Genomic DNA, 23,035 nt, shown 5'->3' with positions numbered 1-23,035 from the left:
GGGTTCAGCAGGGGAAGGATAGGGTCAGATTTACATTTGGTTCTCAGAACAAACTGAATTGGAGGGGAGAAGACTGAAGGCCCGGGAACCAGGGAAGAGACTGGGGCAGGGACTAAGTGGAGAGGAAGAAAAAGCAACTCTCTTCAATTCCACCCTTCGAGGCTCAGAAGTGGTGCCACGTGTACATACGTCCTTTTGTCGACCTATCTTTCTAACCACCCACCCACCCAACATCCTGTAGCCCTGCGGGCTGGACCCAGTGGTGGGACTGGAGATATGGGAACCAATCAGACCAAGTATCTACCCTCAGAGAGCTTAGAGTCTGCTGGGAAAGACACACTGCCAATTATTCAGAGCTTATTCTCAGCTGTCTAATCTCAAGAAAAGCTCAAAACAACCGTATGAGGGAGAGAGTATTATACCCATTTTACAGATGGGGCAACTGAGTCTCAGAAGGGAGATGACTCTCCCAAGGCCACATAGAGAGCACACAGCACTGCTGAGACCTGAACCCAAAGCCTGCCCAACTCCCAAACCCACTCCTCTCCCACTACCCCAAGATGAATGGTTACCTCAGCCAATGGATTAACATGTTATGAAGAATTGATTGTTCCAGGAAGTGGTTTGATGACTGAATAAACTCATTCATTCATTCATTCGTAACTTTACAGTAATCCACTGCCTGGGAAAGGATCTAGTCATTTATTAACACAGTCATCCGTTCTGGGGACAACCATTCATATATTTAATTGTTCACTCACCTAATCACCCATCCATTAAGAAGGACAGCATATCCATCTACTCATTCTTCTATTCACTGGGTAGGACAAACGCTTCATTCATTCATTGACTTATTCATTTATTCATTGCTCTGGAACAAACCACCTCTCCATCCATCCCTCCATCCACACCAGGTTAACCCATTCATTTATACTTCAAACTTGATCGCTGCCGTGGGATTTGCAGAGGACAAGGGGAGGGAATAAGTGAAGATTTCATGCAGGTGGGGATACTGGAGCTGAGCCTTGATGGAAGTGTTAGAATTGGACAAGTAATGGCTTGTATTGTTGTATCGTACATTCCACATCAGCATGCTCCGAGAAAGGGACGCAAAGCCAAAGGGAGTCAGGGAGGACTGGGTTGGGGAACCAATCAGGTGGGGCTGACACTGACCTTTGCCCCAGACATAGAGGTTCCCCCCAGAGTCCCCGGTGACCACATCGCCACCCTCCAAAAAGGTCACACACAGCACGTACTTCGGTTTCTCGTGTTTCTAAGGTGGGGGAGAAGGGGAAGGTGTCAGAGGGTCGCTGAAGCCGGGAGGCCTCCCAGAGCTCACCCATCACCCAGGACAATGGTCCAGGGGATGCCCTCCATGCTTTGGGGGGCGGCCCTGTGGGGAGCATCCTCATCTCCAACCCACCTCCACGGAGTGTCACATCGCCTACAGTCCACTTTCTGACCGCACTGTCTCCCTTTCCCGCCCCGGACCCACTTCCTCCCTCCTCTCCCTCCTCCCTGACTTCTGTCCCAGTCTCTGTCCTTCGTTCCCCTGCTGTCTTCCACTTGGATTCCTCTCTCTCTGTCCCTGGTCTCCCCTTCTCTGCCCCTGCCCCTCTCCTCTCCTTCCCTCCCGCCCCCTCTTCTGTCTCTAGGTCCCTCACCCTGCCCCGCCCCACCCTCTTCTCATCTCAATATCTCCATCTTCATCTCCATCTGAGCCTGGTGTTCTCAGGGCCTCCCCTTTTGGGGTAGAAGCCCCAACTCTCACCAAAGGCAAAGGAGCCCTGTCAGAGGTGTGCCTGCATCTTCTCTCCCAGGCCCTGTGCTTCCTGCTGTTTCTCTCTGTCTCTCTCGGCCAGTCAGCCTCTGACCTCTGTTTATCCAGAATACTGACAACCGCAGCAACCCATTTATTAAGCATCCACTATCTGCTAGGAGTCGCTATACTCTTCATCCCACTGAATCCTCACGACTTCAAAGAGTTAAGGTGGATCACCCCACTGGTATGGATAAGGGAACTGAGGCCCCAGCAGGCAGTATCTCAACATCCCTACAACCTCCAGCCCCTGGGGTATCTTCTTGTCTGCCTGGGTGTCCCTGCCAGCCTCCTTCAGGGCCAGCCTGTCCCAGTACCCCTGGCACTCACCTCAAAGAGGCCCTGCCGTTTGCTCATGCCGCCGCCCTCCAGGTTCCAGAAGTAGATGTGGGATTTCCCGCAGGTGATGAGCATGGTGGGGTCTGTAGGGTGGAAGGTGGCCACCAGCACAGCCTCATTGGAGCACTTTAGAGGGTGGGGGAGATTCTGAATGAGGACCTCAAAGCCATCAGGACCACGATACCCAACCCAGGACTGCCCTGTACAGCTGTGTGGGTTGTGCGCTTGCACACCCAACTTGCCTGTACCTCTCCTTTATGGGCAAACTAAAGTACAGGAAGCAGGGCCAGCCAGTGAAGCATTACTGTTTTCTTCATCAACATAATGGCAGGCACGAGGAGAGCCCTTACTTTGTACCAAGCTCTGTGCCAAGCACTTAACATCCATCAACTCATTTAACCCCACAGCACCCTGTAAAGTAAGGCTCATTAGCACCTCCCATTACAGATGACGAAGTGAGGCTCAGAGAGGGGAATTCACTTGCCTAAGGACACACAGCCAGGTTGTGTCCAGAATCAAGTCACTGAGAGCCCAGCCTCTCAACTACTTCTCTTTCCCCAAACCATGGGCCCCAATCCTAGGTCTCTTGCCCCCAGCCCAGAATAAGCACGTGACCTTGGGCAAGCAGCTCTCCCCTCTACCATGCCTCAGGTTCCTCATCTGTAAAGCAGGTTATTGCCCAGAGATGCAAGTCAAGGTCTGTCTTGGACATCGCAGGACAGGAGAACCAGCAGCCACCTTGTACCAATCCTCCTGTTGGGCCTGGTTTGCCCACCCCATATGCCAACATCAAAGCCAAATTTCCCCTACAAGGAAGATGCTACTATTATCCCCATTTTATAGATGAGGCAACTGAAGCTTCAAGAGGGCAAGCCACTTGCCCGAAGTCACACAGCCAGCAAATGGCAAAGCCAGGACTTCAACATGAGTCTGACTCCAAACTTGTGAACACTGAGATCTGGCCAAGCCCACAGGGAGACCCCAAGGAGAGGGGATAAGAAGGGTTACCTCACCTTGCCATCTACCACCTTGGTCTCCTTGGCCCAGTCCCACACAGAAAGCATGTGATCGTTGGACTCATCTACCGCACAGAGGAGGTTGCCCCCATTCTAGGAAGAGGAGAGAGGATGGGGGGAGGGGCAGGAGGGGCAGGATCCCCCTCCCTCCAACACCTTGCCTACTGGGGCATTAGCTACTCAGGCCTGTTTCAAAGGCCCTGACCCAAGTCATGTGAAACACATGAAAATATACTCCCTGTTCAGGGCCACACACATTTTAAAGGCTGTTTATAATTTTCCTTTTGAAATGACTCATCCCTAAGAACTTCCTCTAATTTCCCCTCAGCTACAACTTCTCTGCAAGTAGCCTGAGGTCAGGAATTCTTACTGAGAGCCTCTAATCTGCATTTTCCTATGGAATGACTTTTAGGGCTATGAAGTTAAACAGTTAATAAAGTCGGGACGATGTTGCTTTTTTATACCTGTAGTTAAGCGCAGGTTAGTTTTGATTTTGCAAAGTTTTCCTTTCCCCCACATTTTGGCAACAAAATAGCTTTATTTCCCCAAAGTTCTCAAGTGTCTCCTCAGGTCTCAGAAAACCTGTGAGGTTCTTAAACTGTCTATGGGACGACAGGTTGTTTTTTATTCCCTGATCCATTGCAGCCAATACTCTGGTAAAATACAGTAAAAATGTAAAATGTGACTTAAAAAAAAAAAGCCCACCACTCACACACTTGGATGTTGTGTGAACGTCAAATTGCTGTACAAATTCCTAAAGGCTAACTCTCGACTTCTGTGCTTATCTCCTCCATACCTGCCAACACCCACTTAGGATGGTACTAGGAGCCAGGGCTGCCCTAGACACAGGGCTTAAAATGCCTAAGGGATAAGGACCCTTCCAGAATGAAAGGTGGTGTGAAAAAATAATGCAGAAAGCGTTAACTGATCTGCAAAGGATCACTGAGGAGTTTCTCTGCGGAGCAATCAAGACATATGGTCCCCTCATAAGGGCTAATAGAGCAGGCCTGTGAGGCCACAAATGTGGGCACACAACCTGGAGGGCCAGGGGGCGTGGCCAGCACCTGTGACGCCATGATGAAGGTGTGGCCTCTAGCCCCAAGGGGCACCCGGGGCAGGCGAGGCATGGCACAGGACTTACAGATTTGGAAAAGCCCACACAGCACACAGCTCTGTCAAACACCCCCAGGCCCAGTACGTGTAAGGTGGAGAGGGAAACGGAGTCCCAGACGCGCACGTGGGGCGGCAGTGGCTGCGGGAAAGAGAGAGGCCAGTTACCTGGGGGGCCCAGCTTCCTGACCCACCCACGACTCCATCCCAGTCTCCAGGTCCTGCCCCCTCCACTCTGTTACCTTCCCCTCCTTAGTGGTGCCTGCCACCTGTCCAGTGGCGATGGTGACCATATCAGGGTGGACAGCCAGGCTGAGAAGAGAGAGGGCAGATGGACAGGGCTCAGCAGGGGGGTGCTCGCAGCAGGCCAGGACCCCTCGCACAGCAGGCCACAGTCGCGATGCCTGATTATTCATTCCACAGTTTGGTTGAATGAGTTACTTAGTCAATAAACACTGATTCAGCTCTTCAGTAGCAATAGCGGTATACTTTCTGGGTACTCTGGCTCAGAAGCCGGACTCAGGCCTGCGGTCTCTAACTCAAGTGCCCAGAGGGCTCAAGCCTGTACCACAAACAGCCAGGAGAACACACCCATTTAAAAGGGCTGTCAAAAATAAATAAAATAAAATAAAAGGGACTTCTTTGGCGGTCCAGTGGCTAAGACTCCACGCGTCCACTGCGGGGGGCATGGGTTCGATCCCTGGTTGGGGAACTAAGATCCCACATGCTGTGAGGTTAGGCCAAATATAAAAAAATAAAAAATAAAGGGGCTGTCACCACAGGGCTCCAACACACTGTGGGATTGTCTGGGGTGCCCACTTGAAGTTTTCAAAAGAAGTGAAAAATCCAGGCATCTGAGTGAATTCACCGACATTTGAAGTATTGATAAGCAATCCACATTTTTTTCTCCCTGAATTCAGCCTGCTGGCCAGGGAAGGCCTGGCCCCACCCACCTCCCCTAAGAGTGTCCCAAGCAGGAAATATTTGGCATCTTCCTCCCAGGCCTCACCACTTGATGTCATCATCGTGTCCCAGGTAGTGCCGCTGCCTCTGCTCCTCCACACTGTACAGCACAGCCACAGAGGCCACAAAGTACACTATCTCCCCTGTGGGCAGCAGGTAAAGGTTGGCCCGGCAGTCTCGGCCGCGGTAGCCATAGCTGGAGGCGCCCAGGGGCCGGTTAAAGAGCCTGTTTTGCATTGCATCTGCTGACTCCCAGATGAAGGTCATCAGAGCTAGGTTTTCCTGTTTCCACTCTTACCCCGTGGGAGGTTGAATGATGGTATCCCCCCAAAATATGTCCACCAAAAATATTAACCCCTGGGAAGTGTGAAGGTGACCTTCCTTGGAAAAGGAGTCTTTGCAGATGTAGTTAAGGATCTCAAGACGAGATCATCCTGGATTATCTGGATGGGCCCTAACTCCAGCAACAAGTGTCCTTATAAGGGACAGAGAAGAAAAGACACAAACACAGGGTGGGAGAAGGCAGTGTGAAGACAGAGATTGGAATAAAGCAACTATAAGCCAAAGAACCCCAAGGGTTGCCAGTAGCCACCAAAAGCTGGGAGACAGACAGGGGCCTCTTCCCCATCTCTCCATGGCTCCCGCACCTCCTTCAGGTCTCTACCCAACTGTCAGCTCCTTGGAGAGGCCTTCCCAAGCCTCTCCCAAATAGTTCCCAGCTGTTTAACACTGCAAACTGGAATTCCCTGGCAGTCCAGTGGTTAGGACTCAGCGCTTTCACTTCCGGGGCCTGGGCTCAATACTTGGTTGGGGAACTAAGATCCCACAAGTCGCGCCACGGCCAAACACAAACAAACAAAAAACCTGCAAACTCACACACCCTCAACTGCCCCCATCCCCCTCCCTCTTCATATTCCTGCAGTACATTCAGTCAGCATCCCACACGTTATCTGTTTAATTTATTTTGTGTCTCCAGAACTACAGTGACTGCTCCAGGAGGGCAGGGACCTCTGTCCATTTTGTTTACTGATGTACCCCTTGTGCCCAGATCAGGGCCTGGTACACAGCAGACATATGAGTTCAATATTTGTTGAAGGAATGTGACTCTCCTCTGTTCAGAACTTTCTGTGGCTCCCCAGTTCCCCTAAGACAAAGCCCAAGCTCCTCCACTGACCTGGTTTGCCCCTCCCTGGCCTTAGCAGGGCTTCTGCCCTCCTTCGCTCTCTGACCTTGGAGTTTCTCAAAACACTAAGATCACTACTGTCACCCAGGTCTTGGCACTAACCTTTCCCTTTGCCTAGCACACGCTACCTGCCACCCTTCTCAGCTGCCCTGTCCTCAGATCAAGCTTCAGGCTCACTTCCTCCCGCTAGACTCATCCAACTTATCTGATCAATTTGTTAACGTCACCTATTTCTTAATGAGACTATCAGTTCCACGGCGGCCAAGACTGGGCTGTTCTGTTCTCTTCGACAGCTCCTCCTCTGAGAAGCCTTCCCTGATGCCCAGGCTGGGTCAGCTGCCCTCTCTGGGTTCTCCCATCCCAGCCTGAGTTCTCATTGTCACGGATTCTGTCCCCACCCTGGGCTGTGATTTGGGGACTGTTGGAATCCAGCCCTTAGCCCCAGAATGTTCAGGAAACATTTGAATGAATGTCGATGTGTATCCTGACCTCACAGAAACTGCGTCACCCTGCGGCCATTTGGGGCTGGGGAATGAGGCCTATACTGACTGTTGCTGTCTCAACTGCTTTTCTTCTGATGCTCACTTATCAAGCCCAGCTTGACATGACAGCATGGTATTCTTTGATTCCCGTGAATATTTCCAGCTGCCTTAAAGAGGCTCTGAGCTCCCACATTCCTCCCTTCTCCACAGCAGAAACCAAAGCCAAGAGAGGAAGACGGGGACTGGGTCCCTAAGATGCTGATCCTAAGCCCCAGTCTGCATTTTGGGAAAAGCCTGGGGCTCAGAATCAGAGTTCTTGCCTCAGATCTGCTGACTCCCTAGAACAGGGCTTGATATCCCCTCTCTCTTTTTTTTTTTTTCTTTGAATTTTATTTTATTTATTTTTATACAGCAGGCAGAAACCAAAGCCAAGAGAGGAAGACGGGGACTGGGTCCCTAAGATGCTGATCCTAAGCCCCAGTCTGCATTTTGGGAAAAGCCTGGGGCTCAGAATCAGAGTTCTTGCCTCAGATCTGCTGACTCCCTAGAACAGGGCTTGATATCCCCTCTCTCTTTTTTTTTTTTCTTTGAATTTTATTTTATTTATTTTTTTATACAGCAGGTTCTTATTAGTTATCTATTTTATACATATTAGTCTATATATGTCAATCCCAATCTCCCAATTCATCCCACCAGCCCCCTCCCCCCTTGGTGTCCATATGTTTGTTCTCTATGTCTGTGTCTCTATTTCTGCCCTGCAAACCGGTTCATTTGTACCATTTTTCTAGGTTCCACATATATACGCTAATATATTTGTTTTTCTTCCTGCTTGGTCCCCTCTCTTGACCTCAGTTTCCTCATCTGGAAAGAAAGGGTAATAGTTCCCAACCTGCAGGCCTCAGAGAGCTCTCGGAAGCCACTTGTTGTAAAAATATATTCTCAGTCCTACAAAAGAGAAGGATCATATTATTCAACGTATTTATACTTGAAAGAGCTTTGAACAGTGCCTGGCATATAATAAGTGCTCAATAATGATTAGTTTTTATTTTAATCAATCTCTGTTTATGGGGCCCATATGATGAGCACATTGTTTCACAGCCTTATGAATCTGAGATCACAACACCCATTTTTCAGAGGAGGCAACTGAGGCACAGAATGGCAAGGTGACTTGTCCAGGGTCACGTAGCCAGCCAGAGGCTGGGCTGGGGTATCAACCCATTTCTGCCAGGCTCCAAAGACAGGGTTCTTAACCATTATCAACTTCTTCCATTTCTCAAATACACCAAGCTCACTCTGACCGCAGAGCCCTTAGACCTGCCGTGCCCTCTGTTCTTCCTAGGCTGGCCCCTCAATGTTCGATTCTCAGCTCAAATGCCCTCTCCTCAGAGAAACCCAGTTACTCCTCTCACTTGGGCTTAGTTTACTGTATTCCCAGACTGTCTTCGGTCTCCCTCACTTTAGAAGGTGAACTCAGGGAACACAGCCCACATGTAGACGAGGATCTGACAGATGGAGGGCGCTCAGCAAACATTTGCTCCTTGAATGAATCCTAAAAGGTCATGTCAGCTAACCTGCCTTCCTCTGCTCCCTCCAGACTCCAGTTCTTCCTGACCCCTAAAGCCACAGAGGCCTGGAAAGTCCCACCTTCAGGACAAAGACCCTCCCTCCAGCTGAAGTCCCACACCAGAAAGGCTCTGGTCCCTTCCAGGCTGGGGGCGGGCGGGTTGGGAGAAGTGGGAGGAAGAGATTAAAGCAAAAGGATACACCCAGTCCAGCTTGAGACGGCGGGAAGGCAGCTCGGAGCGTGTATCCAGGCTGTAGCTGGGTGCCAGCTCGTCGGGGATCAGCATGGGCACAGGGCGGCCCCTCAGGAACATTTTCACGGAGCCCTCCTCTGCCAGAACACCCCCAGAGGTCAGGTGCCGACACCAGCCCCCAACCCTGTTTCCTTTCCCCTTCCGACTTCACTTTTTTACTTTTTTAATTACTAGAGGTGGGGAAAATGAGGCCAAAGAGGCAAAGGCCCAGCCGGTAGCCAGGCTTCCTGACCTCCAGCTCTGGCTTCTCACCCCAGGAAGCCCCTCCCATTCTCCCTACTTACCCATGCTGAAGATAACTTCTTTGGTTTTGCTGTCAGGAAAGGGGAAAAAAAAAAGAAAAGAAAGAAAGCCCTAATTAGCAGGCAAGTCAGAAATTGGGAGAAACCACTTCCCCACCCCAGCGCTCCCCGGAGGTCTTTGATGAAAAATGGGGGCCGAGTAAGGAGCGGAGCGCTGCCTCTCTGCAGGCCGTGTGCTTTGCTCGGTTGATCTTGCAGAGCCTAAGACACAGGCCCAGAGAGGCAGTGATCGCCAAAGATCAAACAGCACGAAGTGGCAGGGACGAGATCCTGGAAGAGGAGCGTCACAGGTACCCCTCCCACCTAATCAGCACGGTTCTCCCAACGCTCCCCACCCCCAGTCCCACAGAGCCCCAAACTTCAAGCAGAGAGGGAAGAGGTGAAGGTTTAAGGGAAGGGGCGTGTCTCCAACTCCCTTTGCTGACGGAAGGTGGTGATGCCCGCGGGTCTGGGTCCCCGGAGAAGGGGGAAACCTGGGATCCAGATCCCGGTAGCGCGAGGAGGAGGGGTGTGTGCGAGAGAGTCTCACCCAGCTCCAAAGCTACTCATGGCGGCGGCTGGCGAAGCTTCGGGGCCGGGGGTGGAGCCGGGACCGGCTCCGCCGCTTCCGGCCCTGGGAGGCGCCCACGCCGCCGCGCCCTGCCCCGCCCTCCACTGCCAACCCCGTAGCCGAGGGTCACACTGGGTCTCAGGTCCCTGGCTGTGGGTCCTGATACCAGGCTCTTTTTTTGGGGGGAAGGAGAGTGTTTTTTGAGAACATGGACTCGGGGACGTGTCTGCCTGAGTTCAAACCCCAGCTCTGCCAGTTCCTAGCAGTGTGGACAAGTTGCCAAACCTCTTGCCTCGATTTCTTCACTTTTAAATTGGGGATAATAAAAATACATACCTCCCGGGTGATTGCGAAGCTTAAATTAGTTAATTCATGTCACATGCCTTGCGTGGTGCCTGGCACATAGCTTCTGTACGTGTTTGCCATTATTTCAGTGAGGTTGAAATGTGTGATTTTTGACTCTGGTCCTGCCTTAGTCCGGCCCCGCCAAGCCCTGACCACGCCCACTGCATCAGGACTCCACACTCAGGTTTTTACACCGCCCAGACCTTCAGTGTGGCCCGGGCTCTGGGAACTTGACCACGCCCAACATTCTGATCATACACACCTCTCCTTCCGATCCTGCCCCTGAACTGACAGCTCCCCATGGAACGGCCTACCCTCCTCAGGTCCGGTTAAACTTCAGACCATGACCACTTTCACCTAGAGTCCCTTCAAGCCTACTGATATCTGCCCACGCCCACATATGACCACGCCCAACTTTCAAACCACGCCCATTTCCACCTGGCAGCGCCCCAGGCCCCCCTCCGCCCAGCTTCTTGCAACGGACACTACGGCACCTGGTCTTAGCCCATTACGCCCACCCCAGGTTCTGATTCTGCCCTGGCTAACCCTCTGGCCACACCCTCAAATTCCAATCACTTCACTCCCTCTGATTACCCCATTTCCTGCAGAAACTCCTCTGAGGGTCCTGCCCTGGCTACATCTCTGAGACTCAATAGGGACTCTCCCCTTTACCTTAATAGCCACGCCCACAAACCTGGCTCCTCCCTAACTTCTATTCCGGCTCATCCAAGAGACGCTAATCATCCACGTCTCCTAGGTTCTAGTCCAGCCCCTTAATGCTTTGACCACGCCCCTCCATGTTGGTTCCGCGTTTCCATGCCTCCCAGTTCAACCACGCTATCTCAAGATTGGTCTCTCCGAGCCTCCGGCACTGTTTCCGCATTCTGAACTAGATGACCGCGCTTTAGGTTATCACCTCGTGGCCTGGGGCATTACCCTAAATTCCCCATCCTTTTCCAAGCCTAACTGGGGTCCTGGCCCCACCCGTTGTGTCACGACCCCGCTTCGGACACCTACCCTTCCTTTTTGGCGCTACAATTGCTGCTAGAGGATGTGGTGCGGCTGCGGGGGTCCTCGCGGCGCACTGAGGCGAGGCGCTCTGGTGACAAGTAACGGCGGGCACTGCGAATAGAGAGCACGTAGGTAGGGGCAGAGCCCGCGAGGCCAGCAGGCGAGTGCCGGAAGCGAGCAAGAACTTCCCCGGACCTTCCACTGCTGGTGTTCGGACATATGAGTCCATCCGTTTCCATATAAACAGCCTCCGAGGTCTTGGAGGAAACTGGGGATCCTGGCTTCTGTGACTTACCTGCGCCCGGAGGTCGCCTCCTTTTTGGGGGAGGATGGGGACGTGGCATAGCCGCCCACGCGCCGCGGGGGTCCCGAGCCATTGAGGGGCGTCCTAGTGGGAAGGCCTTTCAAGAGCTGACACACTAGAGGAATGGGGTTAGAGGACAGAAGGGGGTGAGTGTGAGGTCCTGGCCCCAGTCCCTCCCATCTCACCCCTCCAGTTTAGTGAAGATACCCGAGGCTGTGGTGCCTAGGCGCGGAGGCGCCCGGCCCTTGGGGGTGCCCCGCGCGCGCAGAGCAGCGCCTTGCTCCTCGCATGCCCGCAGGCGACGCAGCGCGTCAGCCAGCGCGGCCTTTAGGACTGCCAGTTCGTCTTCCTGCAGCTGCAGCCGCTGCTCCAGCGCCGACACGCGGTCGTCCACCTCCATCCCGCTCGTGCCCGACAAATTGTCATCTGGAAAGCAAGGGAGCGCTGGCTGCGGGGGGCCACCCAGGAGCTACAACGCCCGAGGCGAGATGTCCCTCCAGCCTTCCCTGGTCTAACCCTGGGGCCAGCCACGCCCCCTTCCTCTCCAGTAACCTGGGGCTGGGACGCTTGGATGTGGGCCAAGAAAAGGGGAAGGAAATCCCCATAGCTCTCAGCCCTTGTCCGCACACTCCTCTCTGCTGCAGCGCCCTGGAGGCGTGACCTTAGGGAAGTCCCTTCCTCTCTAACCTAAGAGACTGCGAATCAAGAGCCTCTCGACTCTGGTTTTAAGATTCTATGACTAAGATGCTAAATACATATGAGTCATATCAACATTTTAAGGATGGCACCAACTTTTCCCTGGTGACACCAACATTCTAGAATTGATTCCCAATATTCTCTGACAAATATCAAGATTTTATCGCGGGTACTAACATTCCCTCTCTGTTTCTAAGACTTGCCAAGCCGTAAAGGTCGTGCCTGGTCCCTCGCCTTCGCATTCCCTCCTCACCAAGGGGTTCGACACACGAGCCTGCTGCAAGGATAGAGTTTCTGCGGCCCCTGATGGCAGATTTGGGAGTTGCAGGCAGCGCATCCAAGACCCGAGACCCACGGAAGGGAGATACCCGCGGGGATCTGACACCCAAGCTCTCTTCCCCGACCCGAGCTTCTCCCGTCTATTCCCCTCCTTTATTTGGCTTATGTACCCCATGCCCCTGATTCGGCTCTCCCTCTCCCCTCTAGGCCATGGGTGCAACTCCTCCATCTCCCGCGGGCCCCCCCACCCCGCCCATTTTTCCCGAAGTGGGAGGGGCATAGGACCAAGGTGGTCCCCCCTCCCCCCTCCCTCCCTCCCAGACCACTCATACCCAGACTCATTGCTGGCAACAACCAAGAAAGCCCTGGCTCCCAGGCGGGTAGAAGTAAGGGTGGCACCATTAACAGGAACCGGGCGTGGAAGTAGCACCTGCCATCCCCTGTCCGTAGGCCGCCCCGCCCGTCCGCTGGGCTCCGCAGTGCAGCCGTCTATCCCTTCCCTCCCTCCCCCTCAACCCCCGCCGCCCAATCGCCTGCCTGGCCTTGCCCGCCCTGCCCCCCCACCCAGCTCCTCTCTGGTCGGATGCCTGGACCTGCATTGGAAGGTGGGGGCCTCCCGAGGTCTGAGGGAGAGAGCTGTCAGGACTTGGAACTCTTAAGAGGAGGAATCTCAGGGTCCCGTTGGCAAAACGTTTTGCAAAAGAGGAAACTAAGGACGGAGGTTGGGGAGTGTGCAGAGATCACCAAAGGTCAAACAGCCAATAGGTGAGGTGCAGGAGGGCCTGGTCACCTCCTTGTGCCAAGACCCCTCTTACCTACCATTAATAATACTACCCCCCCAAATGAGATCTGTTATAGGGAGCTTACACGTGGCAGGCACTCTTCATGCAAAACACTTAGCACCTCACCTGGCTCTGGTTTTGTGCTCAGTAAATCCAGAATATAATTAACTGTTATTATGGTACCCAGTGCTCCCAGCAGCTCTAGCAGCTGTAGTATTATACCCATTTTAGGAGGCAAGAAGGTGGAAGGGGACTGAGACCTAGAGAGATGAATTTGCGTGTTCATGGACACACAGCCTTTCAGCAGCAGAACAGGTACATGACCCCAGGCTTAGGCACCCTGTCAGCCTGCCTCTTAGAGGGGCAGAGGAGACAAAATAAGCATTCTGGAGCTCTGCCAACTCCAGTGGTCCCTGACACTGGGCTGTGTGCCCAGGGGAGTGAGCCTCCAAATGGAAGACAGTTCCTTCTCAGGGCCCCTGAGTGAAATGGGGGAGCTTTCACCTTGGCCCTTCAACCCCCATCCAGAGAGCCAGCTGCATTCTGAGGCCTTGGCCTTCCCACCCTCCACCCACCATGACTCAAGTCCTCTGCTCCCTCCTGACCATTCCCCCACCTTCAGCACTTCTGCCCGGAAACCAGCCCCCACTTCCCACTTCTCCCATCCCTCCCTCCTCCCCTCTGCCTCCAGCTTCCCTCATCTGGGCCTGACACCCACAGTGACCTTTCTTGTATTGTACCCATTTGTCTAGGGAGAAGGGATGAGTCCTAATGGGTGGGAGGGGCGGGGCCTGAGGATTTCGGGGGTATAGTCAAAGCAAAGTCCTCTGGTCATCCTACCCAGTCCCACATCCAGCCCACAAGCCAACACCAAATCCCACTCTCCCCCTAATCTGTCCCTCTGCTAGGGAGAAGGGGGAGGGTCCCAGAGGATTGAGAGGGGATAGGGAAGGCAGAGTTCCAGACCTCCAGGCCTCCCCGGCTTCTGCCCCAAGCTCCTGAGGTTCTGCTCCTTTCTCTCAGTTCAGCCACCTCCGAAAAAGGGGAGGGTTGAAGAGGGTGGGGGACTGGGATCAGGGCTTTGGGGATCAGGGAGACTCTGGGGTCAGGGTCCTGCTAGGGGAGAAAGGGGAATCTTCAGCAAGGGGCCAGGATGGGGACTTGGAAGGAGGAGGTTGGGGCAGAAGGAGATAGGTCCAGCCCTGGGCGGGGCCAGGGTCGGAACTGAGGAGGGGTCTCACCGTTGCAGTATTGAAGCAGGGATGACGTGTCGTAGAGGCCGCAGAAGGCCGGGCCGCGCTCCGCCATCGCCCCGCCACAGCCACCGCCAGCCCCCCCGGCCCCAGCTCGGGCCTGGGCTCCCCCCGCAGGTCCTGCCTCCCGTTGCCATAGCAACGCCCTTCGTTCCAGCATCCCCGGCTCGGCCCGCCCGGCATCAGGCGGCCGACGCCGGGCCTGGCACCGGGGTCATCCCCCAGGATGCCCAGAAAGGGGGGGGGGGTCGGAACCCCCCCTGCCAGGCCCCCCAACACAATCTTCGGGCTCGGATTGGCTGAGCCGAGATCCCCCTCGATACTGTCTGGTCCCGCCCACAACAGGCGCGTATTCTCTCTAGACACCCCCGCCTGTTCAGGACCAATGAGAGCCTGTCGCGCAGGCCCCCTCCGCCAATAAGGGTGCAGAAGGTTTGGAAGGGGCGGGGCCTTCTCTGCTTTTCAGCCCGAAGCATAGCCCCCGGCTCTTAGAGGAAGATACCCCACACCCCGTGGAAGAAGACACCCCACACCCCGCAAACCTCCCTGATCTTTTACTGGATTTTCGAGAAGCCACCTTGCAAGACTAGAGCCTGACCCTAGAGTCTCAAATCCGCACAGATATCCACTAGCTCCGCCCTGGAACTCTTATTCTAGCTCATTTCTTAGAACTCTTGTTTATTCTATCTACGCCCGCCCCCAGGGCTCTTAGCTCCACCCCCAGAATCCTGAGGGGGGAGTTAAAGTCCTATTCCCGCCCCCAGGGCTTTTGGCACCGCCCCCTAAGCATCTCAGGGCGATGGTGCTTGGCCCAGAGCCCTTGACTCGGCCTCCTTATAGGATTGGCTCCGCCCCTTAAGTTTATTCACCTACCCCCAAGTCTGTTAGTCCCTCCCTAACCTTTCCTTCCACTTTCCTATTGGCCGCCCCAGGCCCTTAGCTCCTCCCCTACAGCGTTCATCTCCCACAACCTTGTTATCCAGTCCGGGTTTTGACAAAGGCCCAGCTGTGATGCCTGGATGGCTGGCGGTGTCAGTCGGAGGCGGCTCCGAAGTTGGGGGAAGAGGGGAGGGTAGAAACGCTGACAATGGACTTAAAGAATACTGGACCACCTTCTCCAAGTCTCCATTGAGGGTCAGCACCTAGAAATGACCCAGAACATGCTTTATAGCGGTGGAAAGTGAGCCCAAAGCAGAAGAGATTTGCCTCTGGACACAAGCAGGCCTTGGAAACCCAGGGCTTTGGAACCAAATTGGCCTGGGTTTGAATCCTGACTCCACCAGTTTCTGATTGCGACCTTGAGCCTCAGTTTCCACAGCTGGAAAGTGGGGGGTCATATCGTGCCTACTTCTTTCATTCATTTGAAAAATTTGGGACTTTCCTGGTGGTGCAGTGATTGAGAATCCGCCTGCCAATGCAGGGGTCACGTGTTTGATCCCTGGTCTGGGAAGAGCACACATGCCATGGAGCAGCTAAGCCAGCGTGCCACAACTACTGAGCCTGTGCTCTAGAGACTGCGAGCCACAACTACTGAGCCTGCATGCCACAACTACTGAAGCCCACGCACCTACAACCTCACAACAAAAGAAGCCACCGCCACGAGAAGCCCTCGCGAAGAGTAGCCCCTGCTCTCCACAGCTAGAGAAAGCCCGCGTGCAGCAACGAAGACCCAACGCAGACAAAAATAAATAAAAATTAAATAAATAAATAAATATGTTTACTGAGTGCCTATTATGTGCCAAGCTCTGTTCTAAGTGCTGGAGTTTCAGCGATAAGCGAGTCAGCCCCAGAGTTTGCCCTCGTGGACTGTGCAGCTTGTGGAGGAAGTAAACCACAATACAGAAAACAAGTAAATAGTAATAGCTAACATTTATTGAGCACTTACTATGTGCCAAGAACTCAGTTATTTTCGTCACCATTTTACAGATAAAGAAACAGGCACAGAGCTGGTAAGATAATTTCAGCTCCTGGCATTACAGAGATAAGATAGAGTGATATGGTCAGGGATGGGAGGGTGAGGCTAATTTAGAGAGCGTGGGGCCAGCGAAAGTCTTTCTGAGGAAATGACATTTGAGCTGAGATGTAAATGACAAGAAGGAAGCAGTCACACAAGGCCGGGTTGCGGGGTGGGGCGGGGCAGGAAGTAGCTTCCCACGCAGAGGGAAGAGTAAGTGCAAAGGTCCAGAGGTAAGTATGAGTTTGGCGTATTCCTGGGGCAACAAGAAGACCGGTGAGGATGGAGCTGTGGAGGAGGAGGAGAGCAGGAGGTCGATGAGGTCAGAGAGGTAATGGGCCTGCAGATCTTGCAGGACCTCGAAGATTGTGGGCAGATGTTGGCGGTTTGTCACTGTATCCTCCATAAGCCCTAGTGAGGCCGCCTATGTAAATCACACATGAGAACAGTGCCTGGCACACAGTAGGCACACATAAATGACAGCAACTGCTATTCATTTCTCAGTGAAACCTACTATATAAGATCAATAACGGGTTCCAAGTGATGACCAAAATAGACGTGGGCCATTGTCCTTCTACGATCACAGCTAACTGTGTTACTGATAGAAACAATGCAGGAACTCAGATTTCCTGCTTCCCAAACTCCCATTTCTCCCGCCCTCCACCTCCCTGAGCTCCAATTCTAGGAGAGGGGAAATCAGACTCCTACATACAGAACAGTGTGCAGCAGGCTGCAATGTGCTAAGGGCTGTTACCGGAGTGTCCCCAGAGGCCTGTGGGAGCCCAAGGGAGTTCAGAACCTGAAGGCTCTTGTGTGTTGGGGGTGGGAAGTGCAACCAGGTTGTGAATGAAGGAACCACAGGGGGAGGAGTTTAGGCTGGTGGGTTGTTGGGGCAGGTGACACACAAAGATGAGTCGGTCCTTGCTCTGTGTGCGCACAGTGACCTTGGCCCAATAGCTTGGCTTTTCCTTCTCTGCCAAATGGGAGTCATCCCACCGCCCACTTCCCAGGGGAGGAGAGCAGCTTCAGTGAGCTCATGCCTGTTAAGTGCTGCTCGGCACAGTGGGTTTTGGGTAAGGCTAATGGAGCTAGTTTTATTACAAGTGCTTTCTCAGGGAGATGTTAAAGGCCCGGGTGACAGGAGGGGGGAGGGGGCAGCTTTGCCAGGGGAGTGCGAGCAGGGCTCACCGTCATGCTTTGTCTTTTCTCTCTGCCTCTAGGTTTCCAGCTGCTTTTCTCTCTCATCTCTGTCTCTGTCTCTCTTTATGTCTCTGTCTGGAAATTGGGTCCTTGATGCATCACTTATGAGTTACGTCACCTTGAGCAAGTTACTGCCCCTCTCTGAGCCTCAGTTTCTTCTTCTGGAAAATGGAAATGAAAATGCCTCTCCTACAGGTCTGTTATGAGGATCAAGTGAGATACATATATGTAAAATGCCCAATATATGGTACAATCATTATTATTAATTAGCCTGATTTTGGACTGATTTTTTCTCAGCCTATTTTTTTTTTTTGACCATGCCCCGTGGCATGCAGGATCTTAGTTCCCCGAACAGGGATCGAACCCATAGCCCCTGCAGTGGAATTATGGAGTCTCAACCACTGCACTGCCAGGGAAGTCCCTTTCCTCTGTCTTTCTGACTCTTTCTTTCTTTGTGTTTCTCTTTCTACCTCTCCTTCTGTTAGTCTGTCTCCCTAAGTCTATACCTGGGCTGGGAGCTCCATGAGGGCAGGGCAAGGGCTATCTTGGACATCCAGGCCCCCAGCATCACCAAGCCCAGGGCCTGATACATAACAAATACCCAATGAAGTAAATTGAATCCAGCTCTGTGCCGAACCCGTGTTGGGTGATGCTGGGGACCCAGTAGTGACTGAGACAGCCCCAGCTCTGCCCTCGCAGAGCTCATGGTTCAGGAGAAGAAATCATTATTTGTTGAGTGACTGAGCTAATTTTGAGGTGGGCTTGGAAGACTTGACCAAAATTGTGTGGAGGTATTTGAGGCAGAAAAAACTGCTGGAACCGAGGTTGGGGGGCTGGAAAGGGTTTGAAGAGTCGGGAAGTGATGGAGAGAAGGCTGGAGAGCTCAGCAAAGGCCTGGAAGGCTGTGAGAGGAGCCTGAGGGAGCCATGGCAGGTTCTGAGCAGGAGAGGGACAGGGACAGGTTTGTGCTTTAGCAGAACCACTCTCACTGCCTGGCTGCTCTGGGGAGGTTGGGGGATGGATGGAGAGGAGAGCGACACGACTGGGGCAGCAGAACAAGGAGAGAAGGGTCCTGGTTCGGAGTAGGGGCTGGGAGGAGAGGGAGGAAGAGCCAGATTCTAAAAACCAGGAAAGGGGACTTCTCTGGCAGTCCAGTGGTTAGGACTCCACGCTTTCACTGCCGAGGGCACGGGTTCGATCCCTGGTCGGAGAGCTAAGATCCCACAAGTCGCGTGGTGCGGCCAAAAAAATAAAATTAAAAAATAAATATAATATAAAACAAAATAAAATAAGTACAAACCAGGAGGAAAATGCCAGCCTGCTCTCCGTGATGCTAGAAAATGGGCTTGAGGGATGGCCCACCACCACCAGGGGGAAGCCAGGGCTCCAGGTTTGAATGTCTCAGAGGCTCCTCCCAGGGCAGGGAGCATTGCACCTTGATCTGGAGGTGGTGGCAGGTGGGAGCTGTCTTTGGGGCCCCAGCGGAGAGCCCCTCTGCTCTCCTGCCCTCCCATCCTGGCCTCTTGGTTCCCTGGAGCCCTCTGCCCACCAGCAAGAGATTATGTCAACACAGCCCCGCTGCTTCTGCCCAGGACAATATTTGCCCTCAGGATCTGGGAAGGTTGCTATGGAGACTGGGGACGTGCTGCGGGAGGGTGGGGGGCAGTGAGGGGGGAGAGGCAGGGTCAGGGGAAGCACCCCCGCTCCTGGAAGAGGGTGAGGGGAGCCAGGCCTCATCTCTGTCTCATCTCTATCTGATTGTGTCTTTGAGAGTTTATCCCCATCCTCATTTATCTGTGTTCCAAGTCTCTCTGTCTCTCTGGACCGTTTCTTCATCTCTGTCTCTGATTATCGCTCTGATACCTGTCTCTGGGTCTCTGTCTCTCAGGTCTCCTCTCTCTGAGTCTCTTTCTCTGTCCTTTTACTCTCTCTCTCTCTCTTTGGGTTTCCATCCCTAGGTTTCTCCACGTCTCTGTGTCTCTCTTGGTATTATGTCTCTATGTCTCAGTCTCTCTTCGGGTCTTGTCTCTGTCTTTCTGGGTCTCATGTCCCTCTTTGTCTCCGTCTCTCTCTTGAGTCCCATGTTTTTTGTGTTGGTCTCTCTAGGCCCCCATCTCTGGATCTCTGTCTCTGGGTTCCTGTCTTTCTCTGGATCCTGTGTGTGTGTGTGTGTGTGTGTGTGTGTGTGTGTGTGTGTGTCTCTGGGTTTCTGTCTTTCAGGCCTTGTCTCTTCGCAGTCCCCAGGGGGCTATCTTGGCCTCCCATTTCTGGCCTCAGTCCCTATGGGGCCCCCCTCTCCCCATCTCTCTCTGCCTCATTTCTCCTGCACCATCTGCCGGCACTCCAGGCCCCTGCCTGCTCCCCACAGGATCTTCTTGGCCAGGCAGCCCCATGGGGGGAGGCACAGGTCCCCCAGCTTCATCCTGAGGTGGGGGGAGCACTGCCTGGTCAGTCCTGGGCTGGAGGGAACAACAGCCTGGAGACCCGGGTCCAGGGGACATGGAGAGAGAAAAACAGACAGACACCCTGAGAGGAGATAGGAAAAGAGGGATGAGAAAGGAGAAAGCTTCAAGACAGGCAAGAAGAGACTGACCTGGAGAATGGAGTGAGCAAGAGAGATGAGGAGGGGGCGAAAGGGAACCTGGAGGGAAGAGAAAAGACAGTCTAGCCGACAAGAGCAGAAGACAGACAAACTGAGTGCGGGCTTAGAGGAAAGGAGAAAGGAGAGATTCAGACCGAGGAGAGAGGAGATGGCGTGGAGAGAGATGGATGATAGAGAGAGAAGAACAGGGGGACAGGGCAGGGCTGCTTCTCTGCCTGCAGTTTCCAGAAGCGCTGAGCGTGGGGCTGGGGGAGGGCCCCTGTGGCCACCGCTGTGGCCCTGGTGCCTCCTCCCCAGACCCTGGGAGACTGTAAAAGCCCTCAGGAGGGCTCAGATGGGCAGGGGTCCAGTCGGGGACCCAGGCATCACCCCTCCTGTCCTTCACACCCACCCCCCACCCAGTGCTCTGTTCTGCCCTGTGTTTTCCCAGAGGGACTTGATGAGGGAGGGGCGAGGGGCTCTGAGCCCCAGTAGGCTGCTCATCTCCCGGCTCCTGCCTTCGTTAACTCTCCTCAGGGCCCCCGTCTTCCAGGCTCTCTCTCCCTCCACCCCTCCCCATCTCCATCTTCCAATTTGTATCTATTCTCTCTCTGTCTTTCTCCCTCCCTTGGTCCCTGTTTTCTCTCCCCTGTTTTGTTTTGTATTCTCTCACTCTCTCTCTCGGTATTTCTCTCTACTGTTCTGTACTTTTCTATTTCTTTCTCACTGTCTGTCTCTCTTGGTCTCTGTCGTCTCTGCCTCTTCCTGTCTCTGCCTTTCTCTGCCTGTCTCTGGTTTTTCTTGGTCCTTGGTTTCTTTTCCTGTCTCTCTCACCACCTCAGTTCCTCTCCCCTGCTTCCCCCTCCTGCCCCCAGCCTCTCTCCTCCCACTTTCCAGCCTCCCCCCACCTTCCCATCCCTAGCAAGTGACCCCCAGGCCCTCTTGAGGCCAAGAAGAGACTCCCTCCCAACTCCAGCCTCTTCCCGAGGTGCCGGGCAATCTCAGACCCCTCCCCTCTCCACTTCAACTGAGCCTTTCCCAGGACCCAGAAGGCGCCAGGAATGTGGGGCAGAGAGCAGGGAGGCCAGCTGGAGGTCAGGAAGCCAGGACCCACCCCATGTCAACCCCCCTCCCCCAGACTGGTCTCCTTTTAGCCTCTGGTGCTGGATCTCATGCCACCCTTACTCCCTGCCCCTCCCGGGGCCTCTGGGCCTCAGTTTCTCCTCTGCAAAATGGGCAGACTCACCTCTGTCCCATTTACCTCACAGCTCCCCAGGGAGTGTGTGCTCATGAATGTTACTAGTATGATTAACGTGCAGGAATTGGTGATTTGTATTAAAGGGGGAAGAGAGTGCTGAGAGCCAGGACGCAGTTTCTAAGCCAAATATTCTCTGCATTTCAGAGCAAAGGAAGAGACTGAAAGTGGAGATTGTGAGGGGGCGTGTGATTCAGTGGTGACGGTGACCAGATCACGTGAGGCTATGGGTTTGTGTGTGATCATGGGATGATGATGTGTGATCCTGTGGAAAACTGTGTGACTGTGTGTGACTGTATGTGACTTGTGAGTGCGGGTGAGGCTGTGATGGAGAGTTGTATGTTTGTATGACCTTAGCACTGGATGTGACTGAGGATGACAGTGTGACAATGTGACACCAGGAGCTCATGAGAGTGTGCCTTAGTGACACTGGGGGAATGTGTGTTGTTGGAATATGACTGTGGACTCTGTAGGTGATTTTGTGAAGTGTGTGACTCGATGTGTGAGCGTGTTAATGGGTGGAGTTGTGTAACATTGTGTGTTACCTTCAGATCACGTCATTAAAGGATTGTATGACTGCGTGAGGAACCGTATAACTGTCTGCCTTTATTTCGTCGACCATCATTCTTTGAGCCTCTGCTCTATGCCCCAACCTGTGCTGAGTGATGCTGGGGACCCAGTGGTGACTGAGATGCCCTGGCCCTGTCCTCATGGGGCACATAGGCCAGTGGGGGGAGACAGACAGTGTTTGTGATGTGACCTAGTGATGGTGTGAATGTGTGTGTGATGGACACTGTGTCACTGGGACTGTGGGAAGCTGTGATTGTGTTTCGTGTGAGCGGAGGAGTCCACGCCCCAGGTATGTGGCTGTGTCACTGCGAATGACTGTCAGCCTGTGGGGGCGAGACTTTGGGTCTCTGGGTGTGACGCTGGATTGTAGGACTGTGAATGAACATGAAGAACATGTTCTGTGAGGAACAGTGTGTGAGATTCTGTGTCATGCCTCCCTGCGGCTGGGTGTATGGGATTGTGCGTGACACTGTGTGTGACTGCGACTCCGTGTGCAGTAGCTGAGTGGGACGGGTGGGACAATGTGAGAGGCTGTGTACCCTGGGAGGGGGGCTCCTCAGGATGATGACAGTGACTGTTCTCCCACGTGACCCCGAGTGGCTGTGACACTCACACGCAACTGGCCCCCTATGCTGGCTCTCTGCCCCGAGCTCCCCCTTCCTGTTCCTTGGCCCGCCCTGGCCCCGCCCCCTCCCACCACCCCAGGCTGTCACCTCTTCCAGAGCCCAGGCGAGGCAGTGGAGGCAGCAGCGTCAGAAGCAAGTGATCGAGAGGAGGGCTGGGGACAGGTGAGGGCTCCCCCCATCCCAGTCCATTCCCCCTGCAACACGTCCCCCTCAAGTCTCTGGGTCCCTCTTTCTGCATTTCTTAGCCTGTGCTTTTGTCCCTCCGCCTCTCTGTGCCCACAGTCTATATCCTCCTTCTGTCTGTCTCTCAGCACCTCTGTCTCCAAGTCTCACAATCTCTGTTTAGCCTTTAGATAGCTCTGTATCTCTGCCTCTTTCTCCCATTCTCTGTATTCTCTCTCCACGTCTCTATCTCCTCTTTGTCTCCTAGCCCACATTTTTGTCTCTGTCTTCCTCTGTCTTTTGGTTTCTGGTCTCTTGCTGTGTGTCTCATCCTGTCTGTCTCTGTGTCTCTCAGTCTCTATATTTGTCTCATGCCTCTGTGACTCTGTGTCTTTCTGGGGCTCCAACCGAGATCCTCCTTGCTTTCCCCTTTCCC

General features: G+C 53.7%; 1 protein-coding gene across 1 annotated transcript in view; it reads right to left on the bottom strand.

Annotated features, from left to right (window-relative positions):
• Positions 1-14,411, bottom strand: part of EML2 (EMAP like 2) — a 21,994-nt gene extending 7,583 nt beyond the window's left edge. The window contains exons 1-12 of the mRNA XM_007458678.1: positions 14,240-14,411; positions 11,449-11,667; positions 11,233-11,356; positions 10,944-11,048; positions 9,014-9,042; positions 8,677-8,806; positions 5,294-5,443; positions 4,527-4,596; positions 4,316-4,426; positions 3,172-3,267; positions 2,150-2,284; positions 1,174-1,273 (exon numbers count right to left, since the gene is read on the bottom strand). Of these exons, the coding sequence (XP_007458740.1) occupies positions 1,174-1,273; positions 2,150-2,284; positions 3,172-3,267; positions 4,316-4,426; positions 4,527-4,596; positions 5,294-5,443; positions 8,677-8,806; positions 9,014-9,042; positions 10,944-11,048; positions 11,233-11,356; positions 11,449-11,667; positions 14,240-14,411 (1,441 nt within the window). The remainder of the gene's footprint in view (positions 1-1,173; positions 1,274-2,149; positions 2,285-3,171; positions 3,268-4,315; positions 4,427-4,526; positions 4,597-5,293; positions 5,444-8,676; positions 8,807-9,013; positions 9,043-10,943; positions 11,049-11,232; positions 11,357-11,448; positions 11,668-14,239) is intronic.
• Between the last annotated feature and the right edge of the window lie 8,624 nt (positions 14,412-23,035).

This window comes from Lipotes vexillifer, unplaced genomic scaffold (assembly GCF_000442215.2).
Source record: "Lipotes vexillifer unplaced genomic scaffold, Lipotes_vexillifer_v1.1 scaffold371, whole genome shotgun sequence".
Lineage (NCBI taxonomy): Eukaryota > Metazoa > Chordata > Mammalia > Artiodactyla > Lipotidae > Lipotes > Lipotes vexillifer.
Note: the sequence above shows the minus strand (reverse complement) of the source record. Positions and strands in the feature narration are given on the sequence as shown.